The 20,805-nt window shown below is 37.3% G+C and overlaps 1 protein-coding gene across 4 annotated transcripts in view; it reads left to right on the forward strand.

Moving 5' to 3' along the window:
• LOC121519720 (cytoplasmic dynein 2 heavy chain 1) overlaps nucleotides 1-20,805 on the forward strand; it is a 165,317-nt gene that overhangs the window by 22,635 nt on the left and 121,877 nt on the right. For all 4 annotated transcript variants that reach the window (XM_041802555.1, XM_041802574.1, XM_041802583.1 and 1 more), the window contains exons 25-42: nucleotides 1,058-1,213; nucleotides 1,330-1,444; nucleotides 1,960-2,130; nucleotides 4,982-5,140; nucleotides 5,758-5,826; nucleotides 6,750-6,904; nucleotides 7,262-7,394; nucleotides 7,480-7,597; nucleotides 7,763-7,875; nucleotides 10,348-10,461; nucleotides 10,670-10,817; nucleotides 12,762-12,967; nucleotides 14,055-14,237; nucleotides 14,353-14,535; nucleotides 15,101-15,324; nucleotides 15,584-15,699; nucleotides 20,128-20,327; nucleotides 20,539-20,670. In XM_041802555.1, coding sequence (XP_041658489.1) covers nucleotides 1,058-1,213; nucleotides 1,330-1,444; nucleotides 1,960-2,130; nucleotides 4,982-5,140; nucleotides 5,758-5,826; nucleotides 6,750-6,904; nucleotides 7,262-7,394; nucleotides 7,480-7,597; nucleotides 7,763-7,875; nucleotides 10,348-10,461; nucleotides 10,670-10,817; nucleotides 12,762-12,967; nucleotides 14,055-14,237; nucleotides 14,353-14,535; nucleotides 15,101-15,324; nucleotides 15,584-15,699; nucleotides 20,128-20,327; nucleotides 20,539-20,670 — 2,695 coding nt within the window. The remainder of the gene's footprint in view (nucleotides 1-1,057; nucleotides 1,214-1,329; nucleotides 1,445-1,959; nucleotides 2,131-4,981; nucleotides 5,141-5,757; nucleotides 5,827-6,749; nucleotides 6,905-7,261; nucleotides 7,395-7,479; nucleotides 7,598-7,762; nucleotides 7,876-10,347; nucleotides 10,462-10,669; nucleotides 10,818-12,761; nucleotides 12,968-14,054; nucleotides 14,238-14,352; nucleotides 14,536-15,100; nucleotides 15,325-15,583; nucleotides 15,700-20,127; nucleotides 20,328-20,538; nucleotides 20,671-20,805) is intronic.

A 20,805-nucleotide genomic window follows, 5' to 3' on the forward strand; every position in this document is an offset into this window, starting at 1 on the left:
TCACATACACCCAAGTCTGTAAATGTCTTTTAAAAAGTGACATAAAAGAAGAAACTGATTCTGCACACCTCATCTCTTCAGGTAGGTCATTCCAAAGTTCAGGGGCCCTGATAGAATATGCTCTATCACATTTGGTTTTACGCATCGACTTTGGAACGACCAGGAAACCCCCCACCTGAGGATCTGAGGGTGTGGGCTGGCTCATAGGGCATCAGTTATTCTGTTATATATCTAGAAGCTTTAAAAGTAACGATTAAATCTTAAAAATATTTTTAAAACGTAACAGGAAGCCAGTGTTATATAGTGTCAATATAAACATATCTTTCTCTTGCCTCTGAGCACATGTAAATTTTACTTGATGATTGTCAGATCGTCAGACCTTATTAGAATTTCCAATAAGGTCACCCTAAAATGCTCATGGATTACAATGTGGATACCTTGACTCACTCTTGCAGTAAAACCAAGCACACCTTTTAATCATATGAAAGTAAAGACATTGGATCATAATTTTACTGGGGCTCACTGAAAAGACTTGGCTATGTAAGAGTTTGCTCAGTCCAGGTTTTACCCCTCAGTTTTTTAGCCTCCCCTTGTCCCTTGAAAGGGGACAAGGGGTAGTGGCTCAAAATCAAAATTACCATAATACATTGAAACAACATTAATTTTGGCATTAGATTGTTGTTGTAATTTTCAGATCATGCCCATGATTAGCAATTTTTGGGGAGATTACAGTTGGTATGGAGTGTGCCTCTTGAAAGTCTCTGTTTGAAAGTGATCACGCAAAGCTTAGGGGTAGGGATAAGTGGTAGGAGCAAGGGGTGGGGTTGAGTCTAACAGGAATTTGCCTGTAACAGTTGCTATGTAAAGGACCTCAGATTGGTGGGTCAGCAGGAAGCCAACAAAGGGTCCAGGGCAACTTGCAGAGAACCCCCAAGACTAGAACTTTGAAAAATTTCAATTCTAACTACAAGACAAAGGTTAGAGTCTTTGTCTCAGGTCTTAACACAGTCTTCATTACTAGTATCAATCCTCCTCTGATCTCTCCTGTTCTCCTCAGTGAGGATTGTACCTATTTTGATTTGGAGGCTCCAGACTTCTCTCTGGCAGAAGAAATAAAAAGCGACATGGACGAGTACAGCCAGATGTGGGGTCTTTATGAGGAGTGGCAGCAAGGCTTCCTAGAAAAGGCCCAGGAGGACTGGATCACATTCAGGTAAGGGGTTACATTCAGACCTGTAGTTAGTCCTCCCTGGGCGTTCTAAAGAAATTGTTGATGATGTCATTTTGTGTTTTCAAAAGTGCCATGACTTGCATTTTTCTTTTTTGCAGAAGTAAGACATATGTGTTTGAGGAGTTTCTGATTACATGGCAAGACAGGCTCAGGAAGTTGGAGCAGCCCACTGCAATGTCTATTAAACTGCAAGGAGAGGTGGACAAATACAAGGTAGAACAGAAACTTACTTTGATGGAATAGCCTATCATCTACTTCAAGTTTGAGTTAATACTTCACAGGAGAACAAGGCTATGAAAGGAATTAAAATGTATTTTTCACTCAACAATTATAGAAGTTTTTGGATAATCTGCTGGCAATTGAGATCTTAGAACTTGTGAGAGTGGTATAATATTGAGCAGCATAGTATCGTGGAATGATTTAAATTATACTTTTATAAAACAAATTGCTGCCATCTGCAGTCTTTTGTATATTTTGTGTAAGACTTAATATGCATGTGCCCTGTAACAAAGATCGTTTGACTTCTAAAATCAAACAGGACCATAAAATGTCATGATTCTACTTACTAAAAAACAGCAGCATCAGTACTCCAGAAAACTGTTTGTCATGGTGGTTATGAAGTTATTACATTTAAAACAAGTCTCATTTGTATAGTAAATGTCATTCTTTATATTATTAGGTGTTTCAGAATTTCTACACATATTTCAACTCTACCACTGTATGTCTAGAACATGGTCCCAGTCCTGAAGTATGTGCGAGGGGAGCACCTGTCCCAGGACCACTGGTTGGACATGTTCCGTCTGCTTGGCCTTCCAAGAGGGACGACGTTAGAGAGACTCACATTTAATGACCTTCTAGGTGTGGCAGAAACCATCATTGAAAAGGCTACAGAGCTAAAAGTAAGTGGAAGCACGCTCATAGATGCTTGAACAAACACATTAACATAAAGGAGGAAAACAGAAGACCATAGAAACGTGGGTTTAAATAATCCAAGTCCTGCCACTCAGGAGAAGTGAGGGGAAAGTTCATTCATGGTGGTGCATGTTTAATGTTTCTAGCCCCTATGAATTAAAGGCCTTTATGTTTTTAAACCATCTTGAGAGCTAAGAGCTGGATCATATATGCCTTTTTTTGTCTTTAGCCCCCCGCCCTTTTTGAAGTATTTCCTACCATGAGCACCGAAGGTTTTAAGGATATCAGAAGTGCTCCTCCTGAGTGGCACACGGTTTTATAGAGACATGCTTCTCTTCATTGATCATGTTTTGCTTCTGAATTGTGATTTAAACAAAAGGTGTGATCTAACCAAAACAACAACAGTAGGTGCAAAGAGACTCTAGAGGGCAGCAGCAAGAATTCGATTTCATGTGTTGATGCAGTATTTGCTTGTTTCTACACAAATTTATAGAGAATATAGTTCGGCTACTAATGTGATCATATTCTCATATTAAAAGGTTTGAGCATTTATGTTCTAAGATTTACAAAGGTGCATGTTTGACTGACACCACCACCACCACCACAGCATCTGATGATGGGATGACATGGTTTAGCTGATCCTCAGAAGCCCCCGTTTCTTCTTTTGAGTGAGGGAGTGGGGTTTAAGAGGTCAATACATTTTTGTTGATGGGTGTTGCGGCCGTAAAAAAACAGTGATACTTTCTTCCTCCTACGCATGAATGACTGACATATTTGGAACAATCAAAAACTCAGAACATCTTCAGTGTAAGTTGAAATGCATTATGACTAAAGAAGCTAACCACATTAAAACAGGCTATAAACCACATTAAGCAGCTTAATTTAGAGCTAATTTTCCTTAAGATTCACATATTACAACTTCAGATACGGAATTGATATGGAATAGATGGCATGGTCAAGTACATGCAACATGAAAAAAACTATGCTACAGAACTTTGAGTATTTAAATCTAATTGACATTTAGAGAGAACAAAATCCATGTAAAATAGAATATTCTTGCCATTCAAGTATATGTAAATCTGGCTCTCATATTGATTAGTTTCTCATAGGGACTTCTTTCAAAGACAGAAAAGCTGCTGGTACAAAAGTATAGTAAGTGACCATTCTGCCACCTCATTAAATATCTATATAAAAAAGTTATCTCATTACTCCCCTATATGTTGGTTTCTGGTGATATGTCTGCAAAACCTAGAGTTTGTTCAATACATCGAAACTAAAACTGATACCATTTTGGAACTAACTACAGATTAAACTAGTGCCAGTATAAGAGGGGAAGTCTTCAAGGCACACATCACAGGAGAAATTGTCAGCTATACAAGCTCCATGGCAAGACAACAAAAAAGGAAATGAAAGATTTGGAAAACCTGCCAAAACTCTTAAAAACTGAGCTAACTGGAAAGGATGATCTATCTAAAGAAAAACACCGGATTTTTCTGAGAACCAAGTAGAGTAAGGCTATGCTGGCACTGTTGTTGAAAAAGGCTCAAATCAGATGTTTCTTTTTTTACTCATATGTGACTTGTGTCTATTTTTTCCCAACAGTGTGAACAGCTTAAGTCACATTGAATCTGTCATTTTTGTATCAGATTCAGGCCCTTTTTATATGTAATACTTAAGTGGATACTTATCTGATGTTTTGGAATTTGACTGCAGTGTGAACACCCAGACAAAAAGATCAGATCTGAGTAAAGGATCAAAATTTGAGCATTAAGGAATGCAGGGGGGGGGGGGGGGGGGCTAATGATTCGAACATATTAAAATATTTCAATAGAAAGTATTGTTCCACTCTAAAACAAAATGAATCATATACAAATTCAACTCTTCTAATTTATTTAACAGTGGTAGTGATAAAGAGGTTAGACTCCAAGGTCTGACATTTAATTCGTAATGCTTAGAATGGCATTGTGCCTAACTGCCAAGGTTCTAATCAGAGTTCTTAACATCATTAATGAAAATTTGATGCTGTAGTACTGGAAGCTCAACAGCTCTTTCGCTGTATTGAATGGTCTCATTTGTTTAACATCTCATATGGATGTGGATTTTGAGAGAACTTCCTGAAGTGATGAGAAATTTTATGAATAAATCCAGTTTCAAGAATATTAACAAATAGTAAAGTCTGTAAAACATTCAGTTTTTGATCTGATCTTCAGTACTCAGATGTTTGAATTCAGCTATTAATAATAATATTAATAATAATAACTTTATTTGTATAGCACTTTTAAAAACATGGGTTTACAAAGTGCTTTGACAAGTGCAAAACCAAACAGAAAACAAAGCAACAAACCCAAGACAAGAAGACATAATGTGACAGGCAGACAGCATCAGCAGAATCCAACACTTACAAAAAACTAACCAAAAATATGGATGAGATAATAATTTATCAACATCAGTATAAACAAAACGTAGACGTCATGAGATGCCATGCAAACTAAGACATAACAGACATCAATCAGAGTGCAGACATGAGCCATACTGCACAACTATTGTACTTTTAAATTGTAGTTATGTTGAGATGATTGTGGGAAAATCTATTTAAACATTTTCTCAAGGCATACTAAGACGATTATTTGTCTTAGATTTTCTTTGCCTGTTTGACCTTTTTTGCCAGTTCCAGAACTCAGCAACACCCCTTTGTGGACAGAGGTGGAATTTTTTTAACAGTAACCCAAGAGAAGCAATACAAATCAGTATTTATGATGTATTGAACTGTTGTAAAAAATGTAAAACAGTGATCACTGAACACAAATTGTGTTCCTATGTATTTGTGTTTACAATCAGGACTTGAACAGTCGAGCTCAGGCAGAAGTAACAATCAGAGAAGCCCTGAGGGAGCTGGATGTTTGGGGGGCTGCAGCTACCTTCAACCTCACAGAGTACATAGACAGCAACAAACGCCCTCTCACCCTCATCAAGGACTGGAAGGATATAGTCAACCAGGTAGGCACAAGGAAAAATCAAATGTAGCCCTACCTTCTATATGAAAACACATTTCACACCACAGAGTGCCAAATGTCACAAAGAGTCAGGAATATCCTCAGATGGACACTTTAACTTTTTTGGTAATGTGAAATACAATTTGTTCAAACTGATTGTAATTTTATTAACCAATATTTTTCCATAACCTACATATAATGATCAAAGGGATCCACCATAATCGGAAGGAAGTGTTACTGTGTAATAATATATTTTTAATCTAACAATCATCCATCACAACTAATATCATCTGTGATATGTTGGTAACAGACCAGTTTCTATCAAGAAAACATCTAGTTTAGCTGAAACAATAAAATTTTGAAAACTAGTGCTATGTTTAATTCACTCAAAGGATTGTGATTGAGTTTTGAGCGTTTTAAACATAACACTTGTTTCCAAGATTTTATTGCATCAATTAAACTAGATGTTTTCTTGATAGAAACTGGTCTGTTACCAACATATCATTGATAGATATTAGGAAATCTTCATTAAGCACTTTAAGGCATCCTTATTTCCAATTTTGTAGAACAAAGCACAATCCATTCAAATGTCTGCTCTGTTACAACTTTGTTCCCATCCAGGTGGGAGATAACCGCTGTCTACTTCAGTCTCTGAAAGACTCTCCCTACTACCATTGCTTTCAAGACAAGGTCAGTTCAAAAGCTTCTATCATTGCATACTCTCTTATTAATTTTATTCATTATTTTGCTTACATATCAACTTATTTATTACCTTAGTAATCAATCTGTCCTCAACAATTTCTGTGCAGTGCTTACATAACTTAAACCAGTGGTTCTCAACTGGTCTAACCTTGGAACCCACCACAGGTTCCATTATGACAACTCAAGACCCAAATGTCTGGTATATTTCTGAATTAATGGGATATATTTGATAAAAACTGTTTTGACCCAAGATAGAAATGGGACAGAACAAAGAGACTGACATAAAATATAAAGAATAAAGAATACGATTTCCAGGATAGATTAAAAGAAGTTTTACTTGTAAAAAAAAAGAAAAAAATTCAAACACTTTTCATTTTTTACAATAATTCCTAAAGTTTCCATTAAAAATTGCAGTAAGTTTCTGAGAAAAGTCCTGAAAGTTTATTGTTCCTTCAGAAATTATCTTAGATTTAGAGGAAAAATTCTAGAGAGGAGTACCAAAAGAGAAACACCTGAAGAAAACTTTTTTAAGAAATCTAAAAAAAAATACCAGAAATTTACCCTAGGTATCCTTAAAATAATCGAGAAAATCTCTTATGAGTGTTGGTAAATTTAGGAAAAAAAATCTGGGAAGCAATTTTCATTTCCTTTCCGTTATCAAAAACTTAAAGAAAGGAACTTAAAGTAGCTCTAACAAGACTCTAAGACAAATTTATGACCCACTGAAAACAGCTCTGTGGCCCACTTTGTCCCTTGACCCATTAGTTGAGATACACTGATCTAAGCTAACTGCTGCTGTCGTGTTTAGGTGCATGCTTTTTGATATTTGTTTTTTTACCCTCCTATACAAATCTGTAACAGATTATCACCCATAAACACAATAACAATAAAGCAGCTATTTTATTCTCCAGGTCAGTCTGTGGGAAGTTCGTCTGTCAGACTTAGACGAATACCTGCTCAATCTGAATACCATCCAGAGGCGTTGGGTATATCTGGAGCCGATTTTTGGGAGAGGGGCACTGCCCCGGGAAGAGGCCCGGTTCAAAAGAGTTGATGAAGACTTCAGGTAGTGTGTGTTTGGCTGCATGATTACACATGTACAGCTTATGCGCTTTGTCTCAGGTGTTCTGCAGGCTAAACATGATTGTCAGATTATGACCAAGTGGTCGTAAGATCAATGCCACAACTCCAGGAGATTCACTGTCTGAAATAAAGCACTGTCATCAGATGCTGTTATCACAGCCTAAAAATTAAGCTAAAATTTTGTATTCATCAATGGTCTTTATGCACTGATGTTTATAATTTTTTGTTTTGCAAATGTTCATTTTTTTAGTTATTGTGGCTGATATTAAGTGTGACACTTGGAAATAATTCTTTTGCCTGATATGGTAAATCATTGTTTTATTTTTTTGATGTTTAACAGGTCTATTATGTCAGACATTCAGAGAGACAACAGAGTTGTTTCTCTGAGCTCAAGAGCCGGCATCAGAAACTCACTTGTCACCTTACTGGATCAGCTGCAGCGCTGCCAAAAGTCACTTAATGAGTTCCTCGAGGTAAACTCACATAGGGTTTTTGTATGAAAAGTCTGGATTTATGAAACTAGGACTTCAAACATTTTGTTGTATGTGGTTGTTGCAGGAGAAGCGCTCTGCCTTCCCCAGGTTCTATTTCATAGGAGATGATGATCTGTTAGAGATTCTTGGTCAGGCAACCAACCCAGCTGTCATCCAGTCACACCTCAAGAAACTTTTTGCAGGTCAGAAATGTCTGTTTTTTATTTTTTGAATCATTTTCTCCTATGCTATGTCCTGTTTTTCTGCCAAGGTACATTTTGACCTGCTCTCTCTCTTCTACTATCACTTTTAACACAGCATATTCTAAATGAATGGAAGGCTTGGTTGCATGTCTACTATCTCTGCAGGTATTCACAGTGTTGTGTTTGATGACCAGTGTCAGAATATTGTCGCCATGTGTTCTCTGGAGGGAGAAGTCGTCCCACTCAGAAACCTTGTACACATCTCCAGCCTTGTGGAGGTAAAGCTGTTGTTCAGATTTTTGTTTGGAACTTAATGTTCTGTACTCATGATCTTTGTTCCCTCTGAGGTGTTCTACGGCTTAGTTGCGCACTCAAATATCCCCAACAAATTTTCACTGCTTTTTTTTTTTTTTTCCAATATCCGCTGTGAACAAAGGTGCATTAATGCACAGGCTAGCCAGTACTGTAGCCCAGGGCTACAAGGGGGGCCTCATAAGTGAGAGATGTAAAGTGTGACTACCACATAATGCAAAAGCCAACACACTGATGGCAGGGCTTGATATTGACACCTGCCGAATATGGTTGGATTCCAGGTGCGAAGGGTACCTCAGTGAGCCAGTTGGGTGACTTGAATTTATCAGTGTCAGAATCTCCACCTCCCTCTAACTGTGCTTGGCTGTTAGTGCCAGTGTGTGTGAATAAGGTTGTTTCATTGAAGCTGATTTAGACATAAAGGGGGAATTTTTTTCCTGAAATAACTGCCATGTGACTGAGTCTATCGACGTGTCCGTCATGCATCTTTGCACAGACACTTTGGGCTTCATGTCATTCACACAGCAACGCAAACTCTAATGCCACTCACAGAAAAACACAAGCTAACATGTTGGTGGTGTAGACCTGAAGCTTCTGTTTGTAGAGGAGAAAAGGATTCAACGCCGGACTGAACTTTTCCCCTGCTTTAAAGCTCTTCCCTGACCATGGCACATATGTGCGTTAATGCTGTCTATTAGAATACCTGCTCTCTCTCCCTTCTTAGCGAGCTGCAGACTGTTAAATTATCGTTTTATTAACATTCCACTTCTATAGTTTATCATGGTGATACACCCTAATGATTAAACCTATGAAATTAAAACATTTGATTCGTGCCAGGTTGCAAGAAATATTCTAGATTTACTCTATTTTGATAATTAACATTATTAAAAAAATCATCCTAAAATCTCTTAAATCCTAATAACTGATCAGCAGGGCAGTGAGAGACAGAGGCAGACAAGAGTCAGTGATAGAACACTTCTACAGGAGTTCATAATATTTCAGCTAATGAGTGAAGCTTTAATGTTCAAATGTTCAAAATATGCTTTAATGGCATGAATGGTTAAAACCTTTGTTGCTTGTTGTTGTACATAAACAAAACAAAAAAAATAATATGTGTATATAAATTTTTTTATATATAATATAAACTGTGCTTTAAACTTTTCTGTTTTTTTTTTTTCATTTTATTTATGACAGTAATGAAAGTTAAAACAGCTGATTAAATCTTTCCCACATGTTAACTGAAAGGGGACATATTTTACCCTTTTAAGACAAGTTTTTTTTGGTATCAGAGGTCCCCAAAACATGCCTGTGAAGTTTGTTTTTGAAAAAACACTCCAGAATAGGACTTTTGCATGTCTAAAAACCCTCTATTTCAGCCTTTCTCAGAATGAGCTGTTTCTGTGTCTGTGGCTTTAAATGTGAATGAACTGTCTGACTCCGCCCCTGACCACACCCCTCTCAGGAAATGGATGTGGCACTCCTGATGTTACAGACACTTTTGTCCAAAGTTTAGGATCTGACTCGGATTCAAACCATCAATCTCCTAGACCATAGTCAGTAGGGTAACACACTGAGCTATCCAGCATCTTAACTGGTTGCTGAGAGGATCAGTAGAGGAGGGCGAAACTTTCCTCCAAGTGAGGGTGGGCCAACCCAACCTGGGGGCGGGTGGTTACTCCCCATGCGAGGTCACTAGGGTTAAAATCTGAGAACAGCTTGTTTCAGCACACATTTTCTGAAAGGTGGAGAAAGAGAGGGGAGAGGGAATGGATTTTTCTGGTACTTGAGGGAATTGTGGACAGGCCAGGGGCATATATTTTTGTTAGAAAAGCCTGAAAAAGTGATTTTTGCATAATATGTCCCCTTTAATGTAATGTTCAAATACCCTATTGTTTAATAAACAATTTTCAAGAATTTTTAACATTAAATGGAGGGCTGTTTTTATGTAAATATGGTCCCTTAAAGAATTAAACTGTTCATATTAATCTACTCATCAGACCAGGAAAGAGTTGGAATCAATGGCTTCTTTTACATTTCAAAGGATTGTGAAACAGGATTTCCAGACATCAAAATTGTGGCTCAAACTGAGAGTGGGTGGTGAATGAATGAATGAATGAAATGATGAATGTTGAAATTCGTGACTTGAATAATGATCATTAATCATTATAGTTACAGTCACTTGTAATGATATTTGGGATGAAGAGATGATGCCATGGCGCTGCCATGTGGACATAAGGTATGAGTCAGATGTTGCCCACAGTTGCTGAAGTGCTTGCTGAGAGGAGTTGAATGTATGCTCAGGAGTTTTAAAAATGAGAGGGAACATTACTTATGATGTGGTTGTTTCAGTGTTCTTGGAAAAGAACATGTATTTTCAAAAATGTTGGGGTGTAGGTTTTTATTGCTGTGCATGATTTGTTTTTGGGGTTTTTTCCTAGGCGTGGTTAAGTGAGCTGTCTGTGGAAATGAAGGAGACTCTGAAGCACTTGCTTTTTGAATGTTTGTCAGCAGCAAAGAAAGGAGCAATTGACCCCTCACGCTACCCTTCCCAGGTAAACACAAGCTTTTATTCAAAGCCAATTCATTTTTGTCTGAAAATTACCAGATGCTTTTAAGTAGTGCAGCTCAATTTGTAGTAAAACTACATGTGTCCAAATGTTCCAAGACCTATATGTCATTTGTAATCTAGACTGTGAAATTACAGGTTTTCTCAGTCAAAACACATTATTTGTCATCTGACGTTTCTTGTTTTTGTTGTAGATTCTGTGTTTGGCTGAACAAATCCAGTTTACTGAGGATGTGGAAAGAGCTCTAAGAGAGCAAAATTTGCAGCAGCTGGAGTTGGAGCTCAATGCCAAATTAGAGCACTACACTACAGTGGACACCAGCCCTGATCACACTAACACAGGTGGGGCTCTTTACTCATGGAAATGCATGCATCACATGTTGATACACAGTTTCTGAGATACTATTTGCTCAAGAGAGGGTAAAATAGCTTTGGTTGTGCAAACCCTAAAGTTTAGGATGTTCAGTTGCTCTTTACCCTGTACTTGTGTCTGCATTAGAGTGTTGCCTAAAGCTTTAGTTTGCTCAGTTTGATTTTATTCTTGATCATTTTAGTTCACAGAGCTTGCCTAGCTGTCTTTATAAACAGTTGCTACTTGACTTTTGCTTTTTGTTCCTCTATTAAACTCCCTCTGTGTTGTTGAGGACTGAGCTCTGATCAAGATCTTGGGTTATTTCTAAAAACTGAAAGATTAATGCCACTGACTGCTCTTGTTGGAATCACTTGATAGTCATTCAGACACAAGAGGCTGCAGATAGCCAATACCTTTTAATAGTGCCGATGCAGTTGCTGATGGGCTAATTTAGCCACTTGCAACTAAATATATGGCTGTTATAGTTCTGTGTTTTCTTAACTGCTCTTAAATTTGTTAAAATGACCTTCAAATTTAGGCCAAGGTTTATCATGTATCCCTTAGAGAAGAACTCTGATAGCAGCAGCATTTCACAGGCTATTTTTCTAAGTTTCTATGTCTGTGTAATGAAAATCTTTTTATCTAAGCAAAGCATGCTCCATTTGTGCCACATTTTCTTTATAAAGTAAATGGTTTATGTTACTTTTTTTAACATTCTATTTATTTATGCATGGCAATGTCATGGAAACTATTGTATTAGTAATGCTGGTAATTTTTTATTTCTTGCATTTACACCTCTCCCATTTACAATTAGTACCCATTTCCATGTCTCACTAGCAACAAACAGGTAGGTTAAAGATGCTTTGGAATGGCAGTGCTGATTAAAAAAGCTTAAGAAATGGCAGGTAGGACAGTCTTATTTCCCAGTCTAAATGAAAGGGCCATTAGACAGAATGGAAGCGGGAGCTTTTTCTCCTTTGGCACAGAGGCAAGATAGGATGACGAACATTTTGCGAAGCTTTTTTTTTTTACACATCCTTGGCTTGGCTGACATCACTGATGAGGTCCTATGAGGCATCCAAAGGGCCACCAAGCACATGGTCGTTACAAACAGCAAAATGACATCAGAAGCTCAAACCCAAAAATATACTCTCCCACTTTCTCCTTAAAACAGTTTTTTTTAAATGTATGGGCCCTTTTTACACTTGATAGTGTAGTTATTTTTTCACTTGCTTTCTTATTGAGAATAATATCAGATAGCTAAAAATAACTCTTTCCAAATTGTATGCATTTTGTGCAGTCATTTAAATTTATTTAGGAAGCTTTGTTGTTAATATCAACTTTCCAGAATATCTCTGAGTGGTTTAGATTATTCACTCTGAGTCTCTCCATTTTTTGCTTATTTAACAATGCAGTTCTGTATTATTACTTGAGACAACTCTCCTTACAACTGAAAGATACTCTTTAATGGAGACATAAATGCTATTGCCCTTTGTCCAAAATGATCTGCCTTCTATCTACATAAATCAGCAACAAGAGTGCCAACTTAACTCATGACCTCTGGGAACTATTGAGACAGGAACAATAAAGCAAAGTCATTTATGTCTAAAGTTTGAGATACCTCAATAAGAATATTTATTTAAAATAAGGTAATTTATCAAAAGGATGAATAAGACTACATACTTTTTTTTTTTTTTTTTTAGTGTATAACTGTACTCTGTCAAGGTTCACTAAGCAGTATGCTGTTTACAGGCGCTATTGTTTACCCCATGTATTTGAATTTTTGAATATCAGCTGGTAAATGAATTTGGCTTTGTTAAATGATGTGCTGATTTTACTGCATCTACAAATACGTTCCTTCATTAACCCTCTGGCCTATGACTTACTTTACCAGTTCTCCCCCTCATGGTACTCATCTATGTCTTCCTGTACAGAATCCAGTGTCTTGCAGCTGAAGCTAAAGGCTTTGATTCTTGACATTATCCACAACATCAGTGTGGTGAAGCAGCTGAACCAGGCAGGGATTACCAGCCCTAATGCCTGGGCCTGGAAGAAGCAGCTTCGCTTCTACATGGGACCAGATAAATGTTGTGTCATACACATGGTGGATGCACAGTTCAGCTATACATATGAATACCAGGTGAGTTTGATCCGTTTCACTTTGTTTAATTGAACAAATGAAAAGTCCACAACTCACTGTGATGCTTGTTTAGCTGCAGTAAATATGTATCCAAGATTTTTTTTCTCTGATTGTTTGAAATTCATGAATCAAATATTATCTGTGATAGTCCAAAATTATTATTACAATTTATTCAAAGTAAACCAGTGTAACGTTAAAGGGAGAAAAGATTAAAAGTTTTGAAATTAATTTGAAGTTAAATCATCTATGTGGTAAATTAATATAATAGATAGCTGATGAATGACTTGCCTGAGTTGGATAATTCCCTTAATTTGAGAATAATTTACTATCTTATTATTTCATTTTATGATGAACTGTTCTCCTTGTTGTTATACTTCCATTTTCATCAAATTCTGCCTGCATTATTTGTTTTCACACTGCAGTTCATAAACAAATGAAGTACAAATGAAGGTTAGAAGTACTCATGCATGGAGTTAATTTAGCCAAACTATGGTAATTATCATGTAACACATACTAAAGTCAATTTTTGGATCACTCTAGTCTCAAAATATTTGCTAAATTTTCATACATGCTTTGTTTAACCCAACTAATGCTGAGGTGTGGATAACATGTTTGGATTTACAAACTCCCCTGATGCTTTCACAGTTCTTAAAATACATTGATCTGACGTCTGTAAGAGTAAGAGTCTGGTATAGGATACTAAACGCTTTGAGAAACATACTATTTGTGCTCCAGGAATTAACAGTAGTTGAACTTACTACTTTTCGCCTCTTGGGGGCACTGTTTAAGCTCAAATAAGGAGATTCCCTGCTTAATTTTCCCTGTGCAGTTTCTTAAAAAACACAAGCTAGACAGTCTCAGTCATTTTAATTTTCTTTCCCTTACTTTTATTTGTTTTTCATTCCTTCTTTTCTTAATCCAGCTTCTGCCTGTTTGCCTTTATCCTCTACTGGCTCTCTTCCTCTCCACTCTTTCCTCACTCCACATATCTTTACTTCCTTCTCACTCCTCCTTAGTGCGTTTCTGTTACTCCCTGCCTCTCATTATTACTCACTTTATCCTCCATTCTCCCCCTCCTATGTCCCAGGGGAATGCAGCAAAGCTGGTGCACACTCCCTTGACTGATAAGTGCTACCTGACCCTGACCCAGGCCATGAAGATGGGGCTTGGGGGTAACCCCTACGGGCCTGCTGGCACTGGCAAGACTGAGTCTGTCAAAGCCCTGGGGGGACTGTTTGGACGCCAGGTGTTGGTGTTCAACTGTGATGAGGTATAGAGAAAAAGCTTTTTGACAAGGTCTAAAAAGACTAATTTTTTTGTCCACAAAAATATCCACAAGCATATTAGAAGCTCTTTTTTAGAGGTCTGCACCTGTTTTTTTTCAGGGTATTGATGTGAAGTCAATGGGACGGATCTTTGTGGGCTTGGTGAAGTGTGGAGCTTGGGGCTGCTTTGATGAGTTTAATCGCTTGGAGGAGGCAGTGCTGTCTGCAGTGTCCATGCAGATCCAAGCCATTCAAGACTCCCTTAAACATCACAAGAACACATGTGAACTTCTTGGAAAAGAGGTCAGACAATACAGAAGAAGAAAAAATGTTAAAGGTTTGGTAGGCGACTTTTAAAAAAGAGAAATAATGAGGTAGATTTTGAAAGAAAGATATGTCAAAGCTACTCTCCTTATATGTTGACAACCCTGTTTATTTTTTGCGGTGCGTTAAAGGGGAATATCGAGGAGAAAGGCAAAAGCCTCCTAAAAAATTATATTCACTTGACTACAATGCTAATGTTGTGCAGCTTTAGCTTACTGACGCCAGATTTCTTTTCTCTCTTTAGAGTTCATTTTTAGAATTGATTACAATAAGGTTCAGAGGTAAATAAAAAATCAAAAAGGCTTTCAGTAAACTATAAATAGTCACCCAGGCTTTAATGTTTTAATATCTTTCTGCTGCTTTTTAAATGATTTTGCCTGTAATTACATTCTTTTCAATATACAATGCAATGTTCCTTCAACTTTCAGAGCGTACCTTTCTGTCAAACCAGTTTGTCTATTTATCATTATTTTTCATCAGTTTTTATAGAGTTGGTTGGGTCATTTTTCAACAAGCAATATTTTTCATTCTTTTTATCCTCCAGGTGGAATTGGACCCAAACTCTGGGGTTTTTATCACACTGAACCCAGCAGGAAAAGGTTACGGAGGCAGACAGAAACTTCCTGATAACCTGAAGCAGCTTTTCAGGCCTGTTGCCATGAGCCGGCCGGACAATGAGCTCATTGCGGAGGTCATCCTCTACTCTGAGGGCTTCAAAAATGGAGAAATATTAGGCAGAAAATTGGTTGCAATCTTTAACCTGGCTAGGTATGTTCAGGTTTTAGGAAAATAATAATACATTCATTACTTTTCTCAACACCTATTACACCTAAGAGTTTTTTTGCTGTATCCTACTGCTGTTGTAAAATTTATTTGAATCTATATACCAAAACTACAGTCTATTGCCATCTATTGATTTTTTGGATGAGTTATCCTGCATCTTCTGCCCATTAGCACCACAGCCAATACTACAGTCAGTTCAGAGTGAGTGAGCATGTGTGAAAATGTCCCTTTATTTTGTGTCCAGGGAGCTGTTGACCCCCCAGCAGCACTATGACTGGGGTTTGCGTGCTCTGAAAACAGTGCTGAAGGCCTGTGGGAGTCTTCTTCAGCAGCAGAGAAGGAGTCATGACAAGGACAAGAGTAAGAATCCCTCTGGCTATTTTTGTTTTTTTTTTTATGGTACAATATTTCTGTGAGGCATTTTTACTTTTCCAGTAGTGGAGCATGACAAGCAAGTTTTGAGAGAGTGGGTGCTTCTTTGGCCATGACCTACAGTCATATTTATTGCTGCCAACAGTACATAGTGCCATAAATTCCACTGGAGAAACAAAGCTGCACAACAAAATACATATGGTGCTGACATCTATCTTTTGAGAGGGTGTTGTATAAATGGGACTTGTGCAGAAAAAATAGTTTAAAATACTCAGCAACAAATGAAATCACAAGCTAGAAACTGCTATATTAGAGCAGGGCTGAATACATGTCACACAAAACAAAATCTGGATGTGCTCTTTTTGGTCCATTGACATGCCTGAATGAGCAGACTTCAGATATGTAACCTGATCAAAGCTTTTTGCAGCAGTTCACCTTTTTTTTTTAATTCAGTTATTTATTCATTTATGAACATGTTTAAGAGGTGCAGCTTTGCATACAGTAGATATAGTATATGTCATTTAAAAAATAACGACAGTCGTTCATTTTTATGGGACGGTTTCACCCAGAAAGAGGAAGGGCTGATATAGTTTGGACAAAGTACCCTGATTGGTTGCTCCTATCAGTGGAGCCTTAAATAAAAATAATATCAAAGGTCTATGGCCTAAAATAAAGGAACTGTGTTGATATGGAGCTTAAGAGTGTTTCACTCTCTATTTTTTAACAACAACCATACAAATAGTGCTTGAAACAAATTGTGAAACCACACATATGTACTCTAGTCTAGTGTTTAAACTAATGTTAAGATGTTTTTAATTAATTATTAACTATAATTCTTTTTAATTTATTGGCCAATATGCATTTACCAGTGCTCATCAACAGGTGGAATGAGGGTCTCATCGCGCCCCAAGAATATGACTAAATTCAGAAATATGAGGAGGAAAAAAAATCTATTTTGGTATATCGAGTATCCTTTTTTCAGTCCAACAGCTATTAAAACAACCCAAACTACAATTGAGACTGAAACAACTTTGAGAATGATTTCACTTTTGAGTTTTACAGAAATCCACCTTTCAGCTATTCTAAGTGGATATTTAACCAGGACTACGAGATACTGCTCTTAACCTCTTAGAATTCCAAGTGAAATGAGTAAAAAAAAAAAAAAATCTAACAAGGAACACCCAATGAAACTGAATACTGTGTTTGGACCATTTGGAGTACAAGAACAGACATGATGTCTTTGGGAAGGTAACACTCTACAATGTCTTCCAAAACTGTCAAGACTCTCTGCAGCTGCTACTGGTATTGAGTGATACGAAACAAATGTTTTTTTTTCCCTTCTGAATTTGTGTTGTGTAACAGAGGCCTGTAGATGACTGTAGATGGGAGGTATTAGCTTGAAAACTCAACTGGATTGTAGCGTGAAGCCTTAGCTAGTTTAGGATCAAATCTGATGACAAAACAACGTAAAATAAGTGTTTTTACACCTGCTTTTAATATTTTAAAAAACTAGTTGTTTCAAACTAGAGACACCTGCTCTTAATTTTCTTAATTGAAAAAAAAAAAAAACATTATTACAGCAAATACAGTGGACTGTTGAGAACAACAATAGCAGATTTAAAATTATACAAAACCAGTCCATAGATCTTTCTGTATATAATCCTGTTTTTGGACAAAAAATAACTTAATTTAGAATGTGGGGAGTCTTTCTGGTGCAGCAGGACTGTTTTTAATGGAATATTATGGTCAGGAGAGTACAGGAGAGCTTCTGGTGGTGAGTTGTGTCACTTTTGTCATGGCTTTTTTTTGTTCATAGCCTGGCAAATGTATTAATTGTGGCTGCTGTGGTGGTTTCATCCTGAAATGGTTAACATGATCAGAATCTTGACAATCAGAACTATCTCATAGTGCATAAAATGTTATATTTACATTTTGTAGATAACTGAATAGCGACAAAAAAGTCTCACGAGTAATGTCAGCAACTGACAACAAGACAGCTCTGGGAATTGGTAGTCAAAATTAATCACCCACTTGTGGTTTGCTACATTTCAAAGGGACGGATCTCCCTTTTAAGAGCTGAAAATTACATTTGTCAGAAATTTAAGAACATTAAAACAATAATATTCAAATTAAATACATTATTTGATTAATTTTAATATATTGAAATCTGGCCCTGTAGACTCTGTCATGAAAAACTGACCCATGTGCAAATGTTGCTGATGATATAAACTGTCACTGTTGTGTGGCATAAATAAGCAACTATCATATCCTATAAATTGTCTGTGTAGCACCATTTTGAACTGTCAATGTGTTTAAGAAGTTCATTCTTTTGTAAGCATAAAATATATACCAATAATTACATGCTCAAGCAATCAGTCACACAAAGTACCCTGTGTATTTGTGAGTCTTGCTCTTCTGATTTTTTAACAGTCTTTAAGTTTCAGCACTGAAAGCTGCTAAATGGAAATATGGAAAGGAAAACTGGTCATCTGATATGTCTTTAGTACAAATAGGGCGAATTTGGTTACTGTTGAAAGTTACAAGTTGTCGCTATTTCTGTTATTTTCTACATATATAATTGTCTTATTCACAGTATGTGACAAACTGAATAATTCTTTCAAAATTTTTGGCAAAAACAAACTCAAGACAAGACCTGATCTGATATCTGAAATCTAAACACGCTAGCAGTAATCATAACAAATTTAAGGTTACTGGCCCATTTCACCACAAAAAAATATAAACTCACAGCTGTTCACTTACAAGACACCTCATTCAAATGTATGGAGGTGACTCTTACATTGAATTAGTTTCAAAGCACCTCCAGAAAGCTCAGTGGTTCTAAAGTTTTAATTTGAGAAATAACTTTTGAATTCTTTCTCTTATTCTCTTCTCTGTCTGTTTCTTTAATTTAGGGAACATTCTGCTCAGTGATTCAGAAAGCAAATTATTTCCTCAATTACAATGAATGCTCACACCTGATTCTCCTGACTGGTTATGGCCTGACACAGAATAAATGTATCACAAGAGCAGAATACCTATTACTGTATAAGTGTCATATGAATGAAACAGCAGAAAGTCGAGAACTCACTGAAGTTCATACACAGTGTCTATATAACATTTCTTTTAATCAGCAAGTCTTCATGTATTCATGTCATAACAAGTCATTAGACTAGCTTGTAGTAGTAGCTAATAATTTACCTGAAACAGTAGCAATAAAAGATTCCAATACCTTTCTTTTGTGCAAAACTTTTGGTAGATTGGTCCAGCTGACCCCAAAATGTGTCCCCTGAGAAGTGCTGAGACTGTTTTATGGATAGTAAGCTTTTGACCCTTGAGTTACAAAGCTGCCGAGGCGATGAAAGGATTAGAGGATAAGGTGTGAGGGAAAATTCGGCAGGTTTGGAGATGCTTATCCTGTACCCAACAGGGTCACACAACAAAATGTTTGGATAATCTGTGTCTCTGTGTGCGGTTATCCCTTGAAGGCAGTTCCAGAAACACTATGCATGAGTGTACTGGAACATCAAGAGGATCTATTGACCAGAACTTTCTCTAAGCACCTGCTGTTGTCCTTGCCCTCTAAATCCTCTAATACAGGCATGCTGTCAATTGACATTTAGCTCAAATGCTCCACTTTCAAACTTTTCTTCCCATGGGCTTGTCTGTACTTTTGTCCTTCTCCATTTTCTTCTTCCCGAACAATTTGCCAGAGTTTTGTTGTTTACCACTTCAGGACTTTTTTCTTCACCTCCTTCCCTGTCCTTCTGACCTCTTGTTAGCTCTTTTTTCTAATACCTGCCTGTCGAAGCTGCTCTCATCTCACTTGCTGCCCTGTGACTCTCACTGCCTGCCCCCTCCATGTTGCTGCTTTTCAATACTTTACCCCCTATCACTGTCTTCAGTTCCCCTCTGCATTTCCTTCAGGCCATTCCTCTCTCTCTTTTTATTCTGTCTCCTAGAGCATTTGCCCTTTATTGGTCCTGCACACACATGCTTCTGCACACACTACATGCAACTGCTGTCTTGGCTATGAGTCTCTTGGGTTCTCTTTGTTTGCCTCTGTGTGATGTCCAGCCAAGTGTTCCTACGGGCTGTGAAAAATAAAAAAACACCTTTTTCCCCAAATGAAATGCTAAAATCACTGGGAAGGAGGAAGAAATTACTACTTAAGCTTTAAACCATGATGGGTTTTGGTAATTATTACATTAATTCACTGGAGGGAGGGGCTTGTCTGCAATAATGAAGTTCATGTTCACAGTGATTTGTTGGTTTTCCTGGCTCAAGCCTGTATTTACTCTTTCTACAACTAAATTTAATCAAAACTATTTGCGTTATTAAATTTTTTCCTACATTATTTTTTTCACACACTTCTGCTGCTAAAATGGTAATGAAATAAATTTTTTCATCTACTTTCAGTTCAGGAGAGCAGTCTGGTGGTGCAGGCATTGAGATTGAACACCATGTCCAAGCTGACGTTTGCAGATAGTTCCCGGTTCGATGCTCTTGTGAGAGATGTCTTCTCTGGGGTTAATTTCACTGATGTGGAGGACCAGATACTCATGCATGCACTGGAACAAGTCTACAAGGAGGCACGGCTTGAGCTCATACCAAGCCAGGTGTGTGTGTATGAACAACTTTCTTTATTAGTCAAATATATACTTGTTTATTTTTATGATAAACATGCAGTCAGCATTTGGCTGAGTAGGTCTCTATAAATTTTTGAATTAAAAAAAAAAAAAACACTGAGTAATGTGTTTTTAACTCGGTTCAAATGTAGTGGAAATCATAAAGACTAACTGTGTGTGTGTTTTTTTTTCTTTTTGGCAGCTGAAGAAAGCATTGGAGTTGAACGAACAGCTCAGACAACGCATGGGAGTAGTTATAGTGGGGCCAAGTGGAGCAGGGAAGTCTACACTCTGGAGGATGCTAAGAGCTGCTCTCAGCAAGACAGGGAAAATGGTCAGTAAGAGGCAAACTGCCTGCCTGAAGTTGTTTCTGAGAAAAAAACGTGCTTGCTTTTAATTTGAAACTTGTGAAGTCAAAGGGAAATGCTGCATATAAACAATATGATGTTTGGCTATTAAAAACAAGGCT

This window comes from Cheilinus undulatus, linkage group 2, assembly GCF_018320785.1.
Source record: "Cheilinus undulatus linkage group 2, ASM1832078v1, whole genome shotgun sequence".
In the NCBI taxonomy this organism is placed as follows: Eukaryota; Metazoa; Chordata; class Actinopteri; order Labriformes; family Labridae; genus Cheilinus; species Cheilinus undulatus.